At 36.7% G+C, this 19,685-nt stretch overlaps 1 protein-coding gene across 1 annotated transcript in view; it reads right to left on the bottom strand.

Moving 5' to 3' along the window:
- The window catches only part of mettl24 (methyltransferase like 24), a 39,000-nt gene extending 22,385 nt beyond the window's left edge, over positions 1-16,615 (bottom strand). Inside the window, exon 1 of the mRNA XM_014472707.2 lies at positions 15,898-16,615. Within this exon, the coding sequence (XP_014328193.1) occupies positions 15,898-16,233 (336 nt within the window). The 5' untranslated portion in view covers positions 16,234-16,615. The remainder of the gene's footprint in view (positions 1-15,897) is intronic.
- Positions 16,616-19,685: the final 3,070 nt, after the last annotated feature.

Here is a 19,685-nt window from a genome sequence, read left to right as displayed (position 1 = left end):
TTCCAACTGCAAAAAATGTCTGAAATCTGTCTGATAAAGCTGACGTTGATAAATAATCCCTCGGAAAAAACAGGGGATGGGAACCATTGGTTCCAAACAGAATTGCTACAAAGAGACGGTTGTAAAGGCAGAGCAGTTGTACAGATGGAGAGTTCATGCATAGGTAGACAAATAACATCCACCTGTCTGCTTTCTGGGAACGCAGAAAGCTCCCAGGCCTCTCCAATTCTGAGCTGCCCTTTTCATCTGAGTCCTACCTGGACTGCTTAGCTGTCAGATCCTATGCATCACTGGAGTACAAGGATGGAACTGATCAGAGGGCTGCTTTCTGGGACAATGACTCTGCGAGGTTGGAATATAGGGTAAGACACAGTTCAGTAGGTATGGAGAGGAAAAGCACAATGAGCTTTTCTGATCTGTTTCTGCTTGCAGTAAATACTTGAAAGCAGTTTTGCACTGTAGGAGTCATATTAACCCAACAATTCATCCAAAGCAAATATTCTGTACAGGGTTCAATAGTTGAAAATCTGATTCTATATTTATTCAACTGCAAAACTATTACATACTTCCCATTCTTAAGGGCTTATTAGATTATATTTTTTTCCAGGCATGTATTAAACAATGAATGATTATGGGCTTTCATTGACTGAAGAATCATCGGTGAGCTGTGATGAGATTTGCATTAAGACTCCAAGTTCTTTCAAGCAACAACAAGTCATCAGCACCTCTGAAATGAGAGTGTTAATGAGCAGCGTTAATAACAAATACACCAAGATGTGATCTGAGCTGTGCTAATTCTATTATGTTAGAGTTAAATGCCCTAAATAATTACAATTACGAATCAACTAAGGTAGAAAACCTTGGCACATAGAACACAAATTACACATAAGAGGCAGTGGAAATGGAATACCAAGAAGCAAAATTGTCAAATGTGTTTTGCACAAAGTTTGTTTGCTTGAAACCATAAAAAATTACAAGTTTAATTTGATATTAGAAAGCTGAGAGTGCTCAAATTAAACATTTACAGATATGAGCTTCAGGACGACATATGTTAAAAGAGGTATAGTGAGACATTCAGAAGAAATTCAGAGGAAATTAAACATCGTAAACATCAACTGAGACGGTGGTGATAAATTGAACTTTAGGGGCATGGTAACTATGACTCATTAATCAGAGTAAGTAATCACTGTAGGACTTTCCCAATGAAAAAATGTGATAGACCAACCCAATGTACAGCATGACTGAAAAGTAGGAGAAAAATGATGTATGATTTGTTTTTGGTTGTTCTGCAAATAAAAACCATAAAATTGGGCTGTAAAAATATTATTGACCAGGTCTTCAAAACTTACTTTTCTGTGTGATTTGTCCTATTCTTGTATTTATGTCTTCTCTTTTATCTTATTTTTGAAAAAGTGTTGTTCATAAAAGTTTTTATATGTTTTGGAGTGGTGCAGTTAGGTCTTTACCTTTTGGTAAGTGCTTGGCATGAAAAACCTCTTTCCATTGGACTAATGCACATAGTATTTATCTACAGTTATAGCTTTTCTGGCAGTACTTATTTATTTACACGTTAAAGCATTTCAATAAACCATATTCTTGGTAATTTCACTGGTCAGTGTTACTTTTATAATACTGCATAATATGAAAACTTGTACAGAAAGATACTTCATCTATCTTCTTTGTATGTTAAATATTAAATAAACATGGAATCTGGATTTCTGCTCAATTTGCATGTTTGGATGAAGCTGTTTTTGGATCTGTGCCTTAGAGCCTGGGTGTGCAAAAGGTGTGAGAAGCTAGGCCAAGCATGAATAATTCCCCAAAGACAGAAGGACGGATGAGTGAACATGAGAAGGCCGGATAAAACAAGACAGGACTGTTTGCCTCAACGTAGCAGGCGGCTAAAAAAAGGAGAGAGAAAGGTGAGAGGTGGGGCTAAAAATAAACAAGACCGAGATGAATGCAGAAATTCTGTGAACAGAATGAATTCTGTTGCTGGTTTTGGACTTTTGCCAGTGAAAAAAGCCCCTATGTAACATTAATGTAAGATCAGCAAAATTAAAGGGACAAAATCAGTGCTTGCGTAAACAAATTTATATCATTGTGTCAAATTATGTGCCAAATCAAGCCACAGGTGAGTTGAGTTTAGCAGGTTGGGAAGAATAAAACAGGGAGCGATGCCAAATCAGTCCTGCCAAATTTGCTCTGTGCAATGGTTCAGAGCCAGAAAGAGGGAGGGCTCAGAACCCCTGCTTGTTTTTGGCACTTCTATGTTCCCATCATTGTCCAGATGCTTTTGTAAAACATGGTCAGGCTGCGCTGTTAGGACAGTGGTCTGTAACCTTAATCATTAAAGGAGTGTTTTTTGGCCCTCTCACAGTCTGTCTAGAGCAAATGCCTCTGACTCATACTAGGCACATAGGAAGGCATCTGTTCAAAAGGGTGAGCAAATTAGGAAGTAATTTTTTACACATAACTAGCTTCTGTTAAAACCATAAAAGCTTTCTGAGAGAATGTTAATGCCTAAGATTTTCCCAACAGCTGATGGAATATCAATGCTAGAAGAACCTGTGTTTAATGCTTGCTATTATTTGGTAACAGTAAAGTAACATCCAACAGCTCAACATACCAACTTTAGTAATATGTGCAAAAATCGATATTATGCAGCAAAAAAATGGTTTATCAATCATATTTTTTATGCATATCTCTAACTAATGTAGTGGAAATGTAAAATTGGAGGAAAAAAGTGTCTGCTTCTGAAATGTTGTGATGGGAAGCAACAGAACACTAATTATTACACAGAAATGTATCAGAGGAAGAAAGATGCAGTGGGAAAAACTATGATTATTTACTCTCAAGCTGTACTGAAAGATGCTTTTTAATCATAATATACACCATAATGTATACTGTGTTTTTTTTATTTAAGGTTGCAGTGGGTTTTGATTCTGGATAATAAAATTTATAAGCTATTGGATTGTGCTGAAACTCATAATATAAAAACAACAACATTTTTCTTTAGCATGCATTGTTTTCAAATTATATATTTTTAAAAATATTCTTACTAGTAAAGACAAGTCTTAATTACTTTTCAATGACCGCCAGTAAAAGCTCTGCGTCGTCAGCGCTCTGAACTTTTAGTATTCTTGTTCATGTGTGTACATAAAAAATGCGTAAAATATCAGCCTTCAAGTTTTTTCACTCATTTAGGTGATTTAGAGCCTGGCTGTCAAACCAGATATGGTTCTGCATTGTGCAACGTCATGGCAGGCCTGACTCATTAGCCTATTTCAGCTCACTGTCTCTCATTGAGCTGAAGAGCTCATGGGATGTAAGAGAATTAAATCAGGGGATTATGATGATCTTTTTTCCTTATTAAAGGCAGTAATCCTGAATACGTTAATTTCAAAAGAACAGAAAGATTGCGAAGAGCTGAAAAAGTGAATGTAATGCAGACTAGATGGGAAAGAAAATATTAGTATAGTTAGAGGCATGGATGTGTGGTTGGAGGAGAAAGAGACTGTCCATGTGCAGCAACAGCTGCTTCTCTTCTTGCGAACATCTAACATACACAGAGAGAGTTTATGTAAAAGAGAGATCTTGAAAAATGTCACAACTGAAAAGATCTCAGCTAAATAATGCAGGGTTAGGGCCAGCATGAGCGTTTTTTGTCATTTAGTCTTGCTTCGTTGTTTCAACGAAGCAAGTTTCCATTTTAACCTTAACCTACTACTGTAGGTTAAAATGGAAGCAAGGCTAACTGACAGAAACTCTTTTCCATTGGATTAAATTAAAACTGAAATGGAAAGTGACAAGAAGAAAAATGTTGTAGCACTGTTTTAATTCAGTCCACCTCTGTCTTATAGATAATTTAATCATGGTTCATCATTATTTTTTACCAGAGCTGGAATCCCCCCTTCCATTTAAAACATAAAATACTGACATGTGTAGTGCTTTTATTTTAGACTATTAAAAAAATCTATATTCTGAAACGTAACCTTTGCTTGCTGTTCCTGATTACATAGAAACTACTGTTTCATTGCAGCTGAGACAGATTCTACAGAAGCTTAGAAGATAACAGTTAAAAACTCCAATGAGTTATTGCTTCAAACTCACTAGACTTTTTTTTTTCTGACACCATTCCCTATTATTTTGACAAATACCTTTATAGAGGGTGTTGTTACTGGTTTTCATAATTTGTGATGCCAAGGACACTGCTTTGTTCTTAGAAATTATTAGCCACCAATATACACAATGATTTTTCCAAGAAGTTTTATCATTCTAGTATATATATACGTATATATACAGTACAGACCAAAAGTTTGGACACACCTTCTAATTCAATGGGTTTTCTTTATTTTCATGACTATTTATAAGGCAAGAAATCCCACTTATTAACCTGACAGGACACACCTATGAAGTGAAAACCATTTCAGGTGACTACCTCTTGAAGCTCATCAAGAAAGTGCAGAGTGTGTGCAAAGCAGTAAGCACAGCAAAAGGTTGCTACTTTGAAGAAACTAGAATATAAGGGGTATTTTCAGTTGTTTTACACTTTTTTGTTTAGTGCATATTTCCACATGTGTTATTCATAGTTTTGATGCCTTCAGTGTGAATCTACAATGTCAATAGTCATGAAAATAAAGGAAACTCATTGAATTAAAAGGTGTGACCAAACTTTTGGTCTGTACAGTATATATATACAATTAGATGCTAATCATCGCATCATTGAATTGAATGCTACTATGCCAGATGCAAAAATATGATAAAGATGAACCAAGCTGCTATTGAAAAGCTGTTCTGCCCTCATTGGATCTGTTATGAGTCGGGCCTTCTTGGCCAGCATCTCTTGAGACATATGGGGGTCTTATTGTTACCACTGTGCATCCCTCTGTGCAAAGCTTTCTACTCAAGTGTTTGCTCAGCTTCCTGGAAAATATCCCAGCTATGAGATCTGTGTTTGATGCCTTGTTGGGAAGAGCAGAGGGAGCATGCTGAGCACCATCTGACTCTTACTTCCTGAAAAGGAGCTGAAAACAGAGATCGTGTCACAGACTGACAGCCAGACGGACCGACCGAAGGAGGCATGTAAAGTCAACGCATGGCACATTTTGTTACCACATCCACTTTTTTTTTCTTCACAATATGTCTTGCAGTTTTACATGGAGTATTGCAGCAATTGTAAACAAAAACTGAAAGCTGCAGCAGTGGTGTTCAATAAGTCATTATATGAGAAAATGTTTTCTTTGGTGTACTTAGTATCAAGCTGTGGTATCTCTAACAGCACTTGGCTGGGGTTTTTCTACCATATGTCAATTAGTCTCAAAATACTTACTGTCAATCTGATTACATGAAGGCAGCACATACAGGATGCAGATTAGAAACGTCTAATTTGTTTTCAAAAATAGACCGAACAGATTTAATTGAAAATGTCTTCATCAGTTACTCTTGCCTGTCTGATTTATTTTAATCATATATTTATTAAGCCTGTTGGGCTGCCTTGCTTTGATGTTTTTTATAATAAAATACAAGCTAAGTGTTTGTATGAGCTGTGTGTCTGTACCTAATTAATAAAGTCAGGTTTCTCATGCTGTCATGCTACTGTGAGTTTTTTTCCATCTAGAATTGTGACATTGGACTTGCTTTTTTGACTTTCTTGTTTAAGAGTGGCTAACTACTGTAAAATACTACAACTACTCGATGGAGGATCCTAGCTTACCACTACATTACCACCACCACACCTTACCTTTCTGAATCAGATACAATGTTATATTGGTCATACAGTGTTACTACTTCTTCATTTGTTTTGTGCAGCTTGGATAACTCAGCTTTCACACTTTACATTATCTCTCTTTTGAGGTCAAGAAATGATTCACTTTTAATGAGATGCCCGATAATCCGTCTTTTACATCGCTGTGAAGTAATGTAGATACACTGGCGGAGCCTGTTTAATCTCAATCCAGATTTAGTGAAGGCCATTGCAAATCATTTCCCATGGAACACATTAGTGCATGTGGAGGGTAGAGCATATATAACCTTGAGTCTTTTTTTGGCCAGCTGTTGTTTGAAAAAGTTAAAGGCAGAAAGCTGCACTGTAGGAGCTTGTGCAGCCTGTTTTTGCTCTCTCTCCCCAAGAGCTGCAAGAACAAAATTACATCATTCTGGTTTTACAGATCCGGTTTGTGCATTTTTGCAGCTTGTTTTTGATGGATATTCTGGGCAGAATTGTTCTTTTGAGTGCAGTCCGAGAAATATGAAGTGGTTGTACTGCAGGGACTTATGGGGGGGACTCATGAAGAGTTCTGTGCTTTGCCTGTGAATAATGAAATGTTTTTGCATACATTTTTTGGGTGATTAGGAGTGATCTCAAAAACTGTCAAAATTAGGTAGAGTGGGTGATGACATGAACTTTTACTAGGAAAAAATAGGATTAGACAAAGAAAACTTAATGAAACTTAGACTTTGTAATAAAATCAGCAAACTATGCTGAGTGTTTCAAGCTGAAAATAAGGTACAGTTGTTAGCCTTCAAAGAAAACCAGGTGTTTGTATAATTTCACAGCTACTTCACAGGAAGAGTGGTTATAAAAAGTTAGATATTTTAGGAAGTATAGAAGTTTTAATTAGTAAAAGTAGTAGCCATCATGTCCTGCAAGAACTGAACATTTTAATGTTTGAATGCCTGAAATAGTAAAACCATTGCAGTAGTTTTAATGGCTTTAAGATTATTTGAAGGGAAAACTTTCTTGATGCAAGTCAAACACCAATGAATGCAGACTGTTTCAAAAGTAAAATCCTGCTTTCCTGACACAGAGACTTAGAGGAGGAAGTGATGTTTTGTATGTTTTTAACAAATTACCATTACATTCGTTTTGAGAGGAACCTAGGCCTCCAAATGTCAATGTTCTCTTTCATATGAAGGGAGAAAGAGGCCCAGAACTTTCAGGAATGTTTCAGACAAGGCGGATATGTCTGAAGGGAGCATTGTGCGATCTGGACTCTGGACCTGACAGCTTAACCCTTTCCCTCCTACCTTCAGGGTATGTCTTAGCAGTTAGCATACATATTAAAACCAACTGTTCCTTAATGTGGACACTAAGCCTTTTGTTTTCCCACTGGAAACATTTGGTTGTGATTAGCAATAATAAAAAGGTCACAATCTTTCTATGTGCAAGATGAAAATCATGCTTAGCCTCAAGATGTCACACTTTGAGCTATTTCTGTAAGCCTTGCAGAAAGAAAAAGAGAGATTAATTGATTAACTGAAAGCTTTCTTTGTGCTGCTCCAGTCCCCATAACTTGGCACAAATTCTTTTCTAATCATCTGTTGGTCAATAAATATTGAGTAAACATATAACAGCAAAGTTAAAAATAAATTTGTGCATCACTATGGGAAAACATATTTAATCCCTAACAAGATGCATATTTGTTGTTTAGTTGGTTGTAGTTGGGGATTTAGGCCAAGTTTGTGGAAGCTAATTTTTTTTAAAATGACCTCAGTTGTGCCAACTATTGGATTTATTGGTTAATTTGTGGCAACATCTTCCATGAAGTGTCTGCAAGAACAATCATTCATTATCATTGTTGTGGAGGAATTTTAGCCCATTTAGAATTATTTCAGTTAAGTGACCTGAAGGGGTTTTAACATAAATGTCCTATTTAAATCACAATTTGGTTAGGTTTACAATAGTTAGATGCTGAATTGACAATTGCTATATTTAACTAATTAACAAAACAACATTTGTATTTGATTAGGTTATCTTTGTCTCATGAAAATGTACACACTGCTAACCCAATAAGCTTTTGGTTATTGCCATTCTTAAAGACCCACACATGATCTGCCTTACAGAGTTCCGACTGAAAAAAAAATCCTCTTTTCCAAGATTTTAAACTCTGCAACCCTGTTTATTTATGCTTTTTTGCTGATCAGAGAAACAGACCTTTCAGAAACACCTGCTGCATTTTTCTCCAAAAAAAAACATACCAGATATGTATTTTCTTTCCTTAAGAGATTAGAGTTACTGTTAAATTGAGCAAGGTGCAAAGATGTTTGCAGTCAGTCATGCAAGAGCTTCATCTATAACTCAAGAAGAATTTTCACAGGCACAACATTTTTGGCATGTAGCTTACAGAAAACAAAACAAAACAAAGAAACAACAGAGAATGAGAATAAAATTTATCTTAAAAGCACAGAAAAAAGATCAGCCTAAAAGTTTAATGGTAGCAAGCACTGTAGTTAGCATGTCATTTCAGAGCAGGGAGGGGGAGTTTGACCCAGGCGACATGTCTGGATTCTAAGCCACTAATTTCTTGTGACTCCCTGCTTCCATAGTTAACGATAATGTCTGCAAACTAACTCCAGTCACACCTTTGGGATTAGATAAGTCAACCTCTCTCATTCTTTTCTAATAGCCCCCTCTCTGCCCCTATCAGTCTTTGCTGATTCTTTTAGTACCAGGAGAAATGGTCACTGGGTTTCTGTTTTATAAATTCCACTAGGTGCTCACATGGCTGCTGGACTGTTAAACATAGTCCGGGACAATCTATTTCAGGAGAACTCTGGCACAATGGCAATGATGATGTTGCTAGTTTAAAAAAAATATATGTATTTAGCAGTAGTTCTGCAAAAAAGAAAAATGGATGTAAATTTGATTTTAAAAAAAAATTGCTAATTAAAATGCTCATTGTTTTTTACTTTTAGTTGTAAGACAGATTTATTTTACATAAGTTAAAATAATTCAAACTTTGCAAGTGGAAATCATTTTCATAAATGTGTCCTCCCTTCTTTACAAACACAGCTGAGGCATTGAATGATATTCGCTCATTACATCACTACATAATCATTTCAGTGGGCTGTCACTATTTTCCATGTCAAAATCTGGAAAGGCTGTCTTAAAGAATCCGTGGTTTCACTTTGTTTCATACTTCTGATCTCTGCACTGCTCGTCATTGGTCTTTGAAGTTCAGCGCATTTGACATGCGAATGGCATTTGGCTTATCTGGGAGAAATCTCAGGGAAAGAATTCAGGTGGAACAAAAAGACTTTGCAGTGTCCACATATTTGCAGTGCTTTTTCTGTGTCATGAGTCTCAACTCATGACAGCGAATGCATTTCAAAGGTTCTTATATGAAGAAAATCAAGATTGATAAAAAAATTTTATTGATAGATTGTGAAGTGAGTGTCATAGAAGAAGCTGTAAATTAAGTTAAATATGTAAACCAAAAGTCCACTGCACTATTCTAATAACAAAAACTGTATTTTTCTTTATATTGGCATGGGGACTAAAATGTTGTATACTATTTTAGGAACTGTTAGTTCTTTGCAAAATCTGTTTAATTTCAAATCTTATTGTTTTTTTCAGATGAGTTAAACTACTATTTATGAGAGAACAGAAGGATTCCATCTTTCAAGATGGACAAATAAGACAGTTTTAGAAATGTTTTAGACTGTAAGTAGATTTCATATTAATGATGTTGAGAAAACAAAATACAGAGAATCAAAACACAGCAACAACCAAGAAGACAAAGAATCAACTCAATGCAGTGTTCTACATGATGCAGAAAACATTGGAGCCATACAATGCTTATCTAATCAATCAGTGTGGCTTGTAGCATCTGACTTTCTATCTGGCATCATCAATTTGAAAAGCCCAAAAATCCATACCAGGCTGGTTCTCCTTTTTCTTTTGCAACCTTTCTCACTTTGAGACTTCAAACACAGCTGTTGCATTTTGTCAAACCACCACCACCACCTTCAATGTTTTGCATCAAAATTTTACATGACAGAGCAAGACGAAGTAGGGTATAAATTGTGGAGAATGGTACATCGTTTTTCAAATTGTATTCAAATCAAATGTTGAAGAGTGAAATATATTTTTATTCAGCCCCCTTAATTCTGTAATTTAAAAGAAACTGCAAAGATCCTCAGCTCAGCTGACAAAATCTATTGACTGGACAGCTAATTATGCACTTCTCAGCTATGAGGGAAGGAGAAAGCCCTTGCTGAAAAGAAGCTGAATATACCTTTCTTAAAGTGTTTATCACATTAAAATTGTCCATCCAGTTATTCTCTGTACACAGCCAAGATAAAGGAGTGACCTTAGAAGCAGTCCCACTAAGCATTTCTGGAAAGACCTGAAAATGTGTGTCTGTTGATGCTTCCCATCTAAACATACTGAGCTAACGAAACTCATTGAAGCAGAGGAGAATGGAAGAAACTAAAACAGGTGCAATGAGCTTTTGGAGGTATTTCCAAAAAAATCCTAATCAATATTAAGTCTTGGATGAAGAATTTTTGTACCTATTGTTCATGTTTTTTTAAATACATTTTCAAAATTGTCTGGAAACATGTTTCACTTTGTCATTATGTGCTATTTTGTCTCCATGTAACTTTTGTTTTATTCAAATCAGTTTTAGAATGAGACTTACAGAGGAAGTGAAAGGGTATTGTTGCAATGTGGCACCATGTGTATTGATAATACTAACACAAATGAGAAAAAGAAAAAAACTTCCAAATGCAATACTAGCGAGGGTTAGATACAAACTTATATTTAGATATTGATGACTCAAAACGTCTGCTCCACTGATGTAAATCAAATCCACCAATGAGCAGAAAGGGGATGTCGAGCTGCTGAGACAAAGGTGAGGCTCTGCAGGAGGTTGTCGCTGTTGAAGCTGTTCATACTTTAGTTGGGGTTGTCATTGCTTTGATCCAGGATACGGTTTTTGGAGAGAAAGGAATGCCTCAGCACAGACTTCACGTCAAATAAAACAGATGCAACTGGCAGCCAGAGTTTACGTAATGAAATACAGAAGATCTGGAAGAGCTTAAGCAGTTCTCTCATTTACAACAGTAAATAAAAGTGAGGATTTTCTTATTTACTGAAAATCCTCACCAAATAGGGTAGTCATAAATGATAGATAGATAGATAGATAGATAGATAGATAGATAGATAGATAGATAGATAGATAGATAGATAGATAGATAGATAGATAGATAGATAGATAGATAGATAGATAGATAGATAGATAGATAGATAGATAGATAGATAGATAGATAGATAGATAGATAGATAGATAGATAGATAGATAGATAGATAGATAGATAGATAGATAGATAGATAGATAGATAGATAGATAGATAGATAGATAGATAGATAGATAGATAGATAGATAGATAGATAGATAGATAGATAGATAGATAGATAGATAGATAGATAGATAGATAGATAGATAGATAGATAGATAGATAGATAGATAGATAGTTTAATTTATACTTCCACCGGTTTTATGTAATGGAAAAGGAAAACTTTGCAAAATCCAATAGGATTAAATAATTTGAAGCAACCTTTTAGTCTTCTGCTGATATGTCTCACGTATGGCTGAGTTCTATAGAAAAAATACAGCACCTTCTCTAAAAAATAACAGGAAATCACCAAGAAAATCATTTACTTTCACTCTATTATCACAGGAAAGGACTGCCAAGATGGTACGGATCCCTCTCTCTGTTTCTATTTAAATTTATTACATCAAAAGTTCTCCTAGCTGCAGAGTAGCAACTGAATCCCATATTTTAATACTATTGGTTGCTCTTGTCTGTTGGTATACTTTGGTTTTACTTCCACTCAGTCAACAGTCAGTGTACCAATCTTCATCTCCACTTATAATCATGACTCATTTCCTTTGCAACATTTGTTTGTCTTAACATTTCCAATTTAGAACAAAGAATTCAGGTAACTAAGCACAGAGAGAAGACTGCATAGGATTTTTGATTGATTACTAAGATAACGTTGGAATAATCTTTTCTTTTACAAAAAAGAGACAGCCATGGTGTGGACATTAAAGAAACCCTAATACATTTTCTGTTTTGAATTAAACAGAAATGGTTTCATTTTTAAACAGGTTGAAATCCAATAAAAGTCATCCACTTCTCTGTTATGTGTATCTAGTGATCTTTGAAGTTCCATGGAGTGGCTGGTGCCTATTGACAGTGCTCATTGGGAAAGAGCAGAACACGCTGAATAGGTTTCCAGTCCAACACACAGCAACACTCAGACACACAGGACCAACACCTATGCAACAATGCCTAATCAACATACAGTAAGTGATATTTTTGGACTGTGATGGTAGGACACTGAAATACCCAGACAGAAGGAACGTGGAAACTCCTTACAGAATTTAAACCTTAAACCTTCTACCTGAAAGGGAACATGCATCCACTGTATATCTCTCTATCAGATAATGTTGTTCATTTTTGATTTACGTTATTCTCAGAAAGACATTCAACCACTCTATTCTTCATGTTCTTTTGCAGTAATAATCTCACATCGACATCTTTCTAATAAAGTCTGGCTATTTTCTTTATAATGTATTTAAGTGAAGTTATTTTTAAAAGAATTTCATTGGGTTATTCTATGATGAAATCTACTATCATTAATCAGCTACTTCAAAGCTTCTAGAGCCATTTTATTCCTCATCTTTACCTATGCATCGTGTATCAAGCTGTATATTTGTTTCCACCAAATAGTACTGTAGGCATTTAAATGTCCATGCAAATACAGCCTCTCTTGTTTCTTTTGGTCCTCACTTCCCCCATCCAACGAGGGTAAGGATGCATCTCTATACCTGCTGTTGGCAGAAAGTGACAGCAGTGCAGACAAGGAAAGCAAAGGCCCTTAAATCAAGATGTCATGTGGTCACTTCTCGTGACCCTTGAAGTACCCAGCAGCTGTTTCCTTTCAGGCTAGTGTTTCATTCAGACCAGGAGAAATTCACTGGAGTGTGTAGGCACCATATTTTCTGAGTGTATCTGGGTGTGTGTGTGTGTGTGCGTGTGTGTGTGTGTGTATCTGCAACGTTAGGGCAGCACTCTGTTTATTACTGTATTAAAGTCAGCAGCTGAGTCATCAGTGTATGCTTGAGCTACTCTTCTCTTTTGCTGTCTTTTCCGCTCCCTTCCTCTCTGTTGTTGTTGCTGCTGTTGGGGCCAACACATCCCACGTCTGTCTATAATGTCCCAATTCATCCCTCTCATCTTTCCCCAGTGTTAAAGAAAGCCCATGTGAAGTAAATGATTAAAGAAGACGTGTTTGTATTTATTTGGGAGCTTGACAGCTAAGAGAATAGATTTCCTTAAGATTGCTTTTCTCGAAAACGAACCCCATAGCAGTCTCTTTTAAACACATGCATACACACACACGCAGAGTTCATTATTGAAGACAGCATTTGTCAGCTCAGCTTGTCCTGTCATCTTCCAACGCTACATGCTCCAGAGTGGAAGTTTGAAAATGCGTTTTCCTGCCCTATTTTGTACAGGTCTGCTGATGTTTTTGGGAAAGCAGTTTCACATTGTAGTTTTATTACATATGTTTATAAGTACTGTCAGTCAAAAAGCTATGCATCTGCAGTAGGTATATACCATATCTGATAACTATACTTTCAATATATTTAAATGAATTTACTTAAACAGGCATGTTAATCCTCAATACTTTAGCAGATTTTTACAGCTATGGAAAGATAATTAACTGTCTTAAAACATGTGTATCTAAGTAAAAAAGTAATTATTTTGCACTTTCTGCCAGCATTGTTGGATTTTATGTGGAATTTTACATAAATATATGTATTTATTGCAAAAGTATTTGTCCCTGTGAAACTTCATATTTTGTCACCTTACACAAGACATAGACATAGAAATATTTTATTGTCAGGACCTGGACTTTGGGTTTTCATAAACTGTCAGCCATAATCAACCAAATTAACAGAAGTAAAAACTCGAATTGCATCAATCTGACTGTAGTCAATCCTCCACATTTCACATTTTGAACTGAATTACTGAATATGATTTCTGATGTTATACATTATTAAGAAACTCCTGTATGTATTTACTCATGACTGAAAATGTTCTTTTTGCTCAGATCAGCTCATAGACAGATATTTGTAGGGTGCAGTTTCTTTTTTATGTTTTGGTAACCGAAATAGTCAAACCACAGTGAACAAGTCAAATATGTGAATTTTCCATATTTTTTTTAATTCTAGCTATCGCAATGACACAGCTGGAGAAAAAAACACACTAAATATTAAGAGCCTTTCTTTAAATTTGCTGCAATATTTATTTAAATCTTCGCATTGCAATCCTTAAATGCCTCCCATCCTCCTTCCAGAACATCAGCTTTGCAGCTTATTATTTTATCTGCAATGCATGAAATAATGTTGAAGAAATAAGAAGTGGACACAAAATGAGAAGTGTGTTCCCATGACACAAGACTCAAAAAAGCAAGAGAGAGGATGAGAGTGGGGAATGCTAAACATGGCAGAGCAAAAGAGGTGCTGTGATCTTCAAGATGAGAGCCTAAAGGGAGTAAAGAGAAGGAGAAATGAAAGTAGCGAGAAAGAAACACTTAAAGAGGAGCAACACATGACACAGAATTTCTACTGAGGCCCCTCTGAGGCATCTTATGAGGCAAAATTTGAGTTAAGAATCAGAGAAAGTCAGCATATGGCATTCTTGTATTATTGATGGCGCGTGCATGTGCTCGTCTCACATTGCAGCATGATAGCCTGGCAGTGATTTTTGTGGCATTTAAAACTCACTGTTGCTCATGTGTCTCGAGGTAATATAGGTTGTAAAAGATTAAAAGGCAAAACTCGAATGGGTGGGGAATGCTTTAAAGAACATAATAAGGAAAAGCAGTGGAGTGGAATAAAAGGAGGCAAGATCAGGATCAGGCAAGGGCAAGCTTGCCATGTGTGTTTGAGTGAGTGTGCATCTTGTGTGAAGGAGAATGGGGCGGGGGAACCAAAGGAAGATGAATGGATGAGGAGATTAAATAATCACAGAGAAAGACATGAAGAGGGACTAAAACCAAAGGAGTGCACATCTCACAAGTTATCAGGTTCAACCTCCTGACGTTTGTGTGTGTGAGCTGTTCGCTCCAGAAGACATTGCATTTTAATAGATCTTTACAAGGGATCTTGTAGCTGATGCACACAGTGTATGAGCTGAATTGTTTTGCAAGAAATGCTCAGACTTCTTTCACATTTTGACATGTTACTGAAACTAATTTTATAGACAGAACCTCACAATGTAAAGCAGGAAGAAAATACCAATGCATGGCTTAGCAAACTTTTCACAGAATAAAGTCAGAACAGTGAATGCATTGCACTGTGGAGTGCAATTCATTCAACCGCTCTTGACAGGAGAAAAACACAGCCTTCAGAAGTCACAGATTCCACCTGGGTGGCTCCAGAGGCCTTCACAGTCTTTAACAAACTGAGAGATTTGTCAGAGAACTCTTGTGAACAAACAGCATCATGAAGACCAAGAAGAGTTAAAGCAAGGTCAGAGATAAAGTTATTAAAAACAAGTTTATCTAATTACAGCAAGAGGAAGCTCAACAATATTGACTCAGCAGGGTTGAATACAAAGGCTTCACACTTTCCAGATGCCGTTAGAGAGTATGGAAAAACATAATGATAATCCTTTCACTGTCTAACCCATAAAGTCCCAGTGAAATACACGGAAATTTATGTTGGAACAGCGATATCATGCTAAGATATTCGAGAAGTATAATTGTGCAAAGCTCTTCATACTTGCCAATCCATACCTGTTTAAGCGGTGGACATTTCTAAAAAAAAAACAACAAAAAGAAAAAAAAAACACTGAGCTTTGAAGTAACTAAAGCTAGATTGACAAACCCTTTCTTGAAGGTTTCCTAAGAGAACATTGAACATGCATTGATTCTGCTGACTGTTCTTCCTTCATCATCACCCTCTTGGGATTACCAAGTGATTCACAGAGATGAAGCAAATGGATCCATACAGACCCACTTGTTAGACTGATAACACTGAATTAGGATCCAATGTGGTCACAACAATTATAACCACGCTGCAATCATGACCATACCTTTCTGTGAGGATTGAGAGGTGGGCAGCATGGTGGCAGCAGCTGTTCTTTGTCCACGTTTTGCTTCCTGACCTGACCGTCCTTGATGAGTGCATGAAGATAAGATGTTCTGCTTTCAAAATCTTTCTCCTGATTGTCCACTGGGCCATGTTTCATCCTGGGTTGTTGGTCCTGGTTCAGGTCATGCTGGGTGGGATGTCCCAAAGCTGAGGGTGGGGGGGAGCTCTGCCAGCTGGTTTCCAGGTAAACAACGTGAATGCACCAACACAGTGCTGTAAGCAGAACAGCCAAACGCAGCAGCAATCCCACGTTCACTTTCTCTCTGCACATGCCCATCTGGTCTGTCTGGTTCTCTTTAGTCCATCTTTTTGCTTACTTTTTGCTGTTTTTACCCCATCTTCCATTCCCCTCTTCAGAACTCTGTTAAGGAGTTATTGAATCTCTAGCATGTCAAGATGACTGCTGTTCAGACTCAAACTCACACACAAATATGCATCCTCTCCAGCAGGACTGTGTTCATCTTAATGACGCATTCCTGAAAGCAGATTCTGTTGCACATGTGTGCTGTCCGCTGAACGTTTTGGTACCTCCCTCCTCAAGTTTGCAAGTTCCACTTTTACCAAACACACACAACCCTCTTCTTGCTCGTCTTATTCTCCCTGTCAGGCTAACATCGCATAAATACACACACAGACACACACCCCTGTGTGTGTGCCCCCTTTGTGGAGTTTCTTCCCTCCCCGCCTTTCATCTCGGGTTTCTTTAAAACTCCAGATATGGGCAGGACCAGCTAATCAGCTCCAGCTTTAAACAGGACTTTCTCGGCATCTGTTGGTTGTCCCGTTGACTCACTATGGCTCGTCATTGCATAACCTTCCTCACCTTCCTTCCCAAGTTTACTGTTTCCTTTCAGCAACATGAACAAAGATGTAAGTTTGATTAAGGATGCATTAAAATGTGTTTGTTGTTGTTTTATCACCCGGAGATTTTGTAATTAGAGAAAATGAACCATTTAATCATAATTATTATATGCGTTTCTATCAATATACTTTCTCAAAGTATTTTTGTTCTTTTGTAATCAACCACCTAAATGAAATCCAATATGCATTGGTTTTGCAGTAATAACAAAATAGAATTTACAGCTTTAAGTATCTCTATCTATTTACTATTGTTTCATCATCTATTAATATCATTGTTGTTGTTTTGTGTAGCACCATTAACAACAAAGTCTTGCACTGTCTCTTCTTGTGGAACTATTTTTTAAATGCCCTTATGTAAAGAACTTACTAGGGCCTAAAATAGAGGATTATATTTTAGATGGAGGAAAGCATCTCCGTCTAATATTTTTTTTAATGTTTCTGGACAGAAATCCAACCAGGTTTGTGCTGATAATAAAGTTGATTTGCTCCAACTGTTAAAATTCACTGACTAACTTGATTTTGTACTTTATCTCACTATAGCTCTCTGCTGCCCCGTTGAGGTAGAGAAAACATGTCCAACAAAATCAGGGTCATAATTACTCATCTGATACATTAGACTTTGAGATCAAGCTGACATTTTAATTTTTGATTGAGTTTAATAAACAATTACCAGTATTATTTAAACAGAAAACGTGACTAGACTATTATGTACTGTTTGAGATTTAAAGAAAAGAAAACAAGTTTATTAATTTGCCATATTCTCAGTGATCTTTATTGATTACATTTACCTACCCTCCTTCTTGTGATGTGTAGTCAGTAAATAGACTACACATTGTGCAGTTTAACTTACAGTGTAAGTTAAACTACGTACAAACTACATATGGCAAACTATATGTAGTTTCCAATTTTACCTCTTATTGGAGTTTGGCATAATGCAATTGATTTTATCTATATAAAAAAAAATACGACTGGTGTCTAACAAGCTTTGCTGCCACCTGGTGGTACACTGTTAGCAAATGTTTGCTTCCATATGGAATGCATTAAAACATCACGTCAGCTTGTAAATGTCCAATGCAATTTCAGGTCAACCCAAAACCTAACAGATGATGGACATAATGAAAGCACCAGGAAGGAATCCTGACAGTTTAAATGACTGATAACATGAAATGAACTGTGACACATTTGGGCGTAATCTGCTGCAACTTGGATATTCATCTACAGGTCTATTTGTTTACATGTATAAGAACGTTCCATAGAAGAACTTTTTAGTCTTAGATGAAAGAGACGTCAGAATGTCTGATGTATGCGGAGCATCAAACTGTGTTTCTGTTATTTTATTTTTCTATGGAACACAGTCGGGGGGTTTTGTGGTGACAGACGAGTTACACGTATACCAGTGATTCCTCCAAATGTAAAGCCAAAATCTGCTGCCACGTGGAATACATCTGTGCCTGTTTTGTTTTCACTCCTTCAGAGAACAGAAGACATATAAACTCATTCATCTTGTTGAAAAAAGTGTAAAGTGTTATTACAGGTGAGTCAGAAGTTTTTAATCAATAAACTGTCTGACTGTCCTATTGTACTAACAGAGAAACATCTTTTTTTTTTTCCTGTTTAATGCCACTTGAAAAAAAAAGATGAAAACCGACATGTTGAAACAGCTGCTTGGATTCAGTGAGACCCACTGATGATGCATTAAAGGAAGAAGGCAAAGCATGCAGTGGTGGCGTAGGAGACAGCGCAACCCATGTTTGGAGGCCTTGAGTTCTTGAAGCGGCCATCGCGAGTTCAACTCCTGGACCCGACGATATTTGCCGCATGTCTTCCCCCTTCTGCTTCTCCCTTTCCTGTCAGCCTACTTTCATATAAAGTAGAGGGGTAAAAAAAGGAAGAAGGCATAAGATAGGGCAACTCTATTGAAGGTTTAAAGAAAAAGCAAAAAAAAAGAAGATGAATGTCAGTGACACCAGACAACAGGCCAAATCTTCCATGTAATTAAAATCAAAATGCAGCATTTCCTGCACTGTGCTGAGGTTCTGTAACTAAGGTTAAACTGGAATCAGCTTTACTAAAACAGCTCAGAGTTGAGGCTACCTCACAGCTGGTGACCACACTGGGAACTGGATGAACAGTCTGACGTTTATCCTTTAACCTCCTGCTGCTGAAGTGGGAAGAAACCAGTTGTGACAGGAGCAGGTGAAGGTTAGACAGTGTTTGCGCTCCGCTGGGCTTCAAGTTATCACCCACAAACACAAGTTCAAAGAGCTATATCCCCACAGAGGTACATGCGCTGATGCAATCTGAAACTAAGCCACACATTGGACATTTCTGGAAACAAAGCGTAAAAACAAAATGTTAAAAATGAGTAAAGCTTCTCCATCACCTTTCAGGGGTGTACACCTTTAACTTTTGAACATTTTGTCATTTTTCAAACACAACCTTTTAACTTTTAATGTGATTTATATGTTTTTTATGGAGCAAACTAACAATTGTGAAGAAGGACAATTATATTGTACATGCTTTTCTAATTGTTTTTGCAATAACAAATCAGAAAAGATGAGACAAACACTTTTATTCAGTTTCTTTCACTTTGACACTTGGAAAAACTGTCAGTGCAGCCACTTGCAAACTGTACTTTTAGGAGGATGTTCTGACTGTATGGGTTCTGTTTTTACAGAAAACACATAAACACAACAGGTAAATGTCACAATAAGGTCAGCAAAAGTTACCATAACGACATGTTAACATGTCACCTTAAAAAAAATGGAGGAACCAGCTGAGAATGTACTCCTGATAAAATTACTTATTTTGTATCAGATGTGATATATAGTGTTGCAGTGCTGTGTATGTTTCCATTCACTGTTTCAA

Source organism: Xiphophorus maculatus, chromosome 15 (assembly GCF_002775205.1).
Source record: "Xiphophorus maculatus strain JP 163 A chromosome 15, X_maculatus-5.0-male, whole genome shotgun sequence".
NCBI classification, from domain to species: Eukaryota; Metazoa; Chordata; class Actinopteri; order Cyprinodontiformes; family Poeciliidae; genus Xiphophorus; species Xiphophorus maculatus.
The sequence above is the reverse complement of the archived record's forward strand: the minus strand, read 5'-3'. Positions and strand labels throughout refer to the sequence as shown.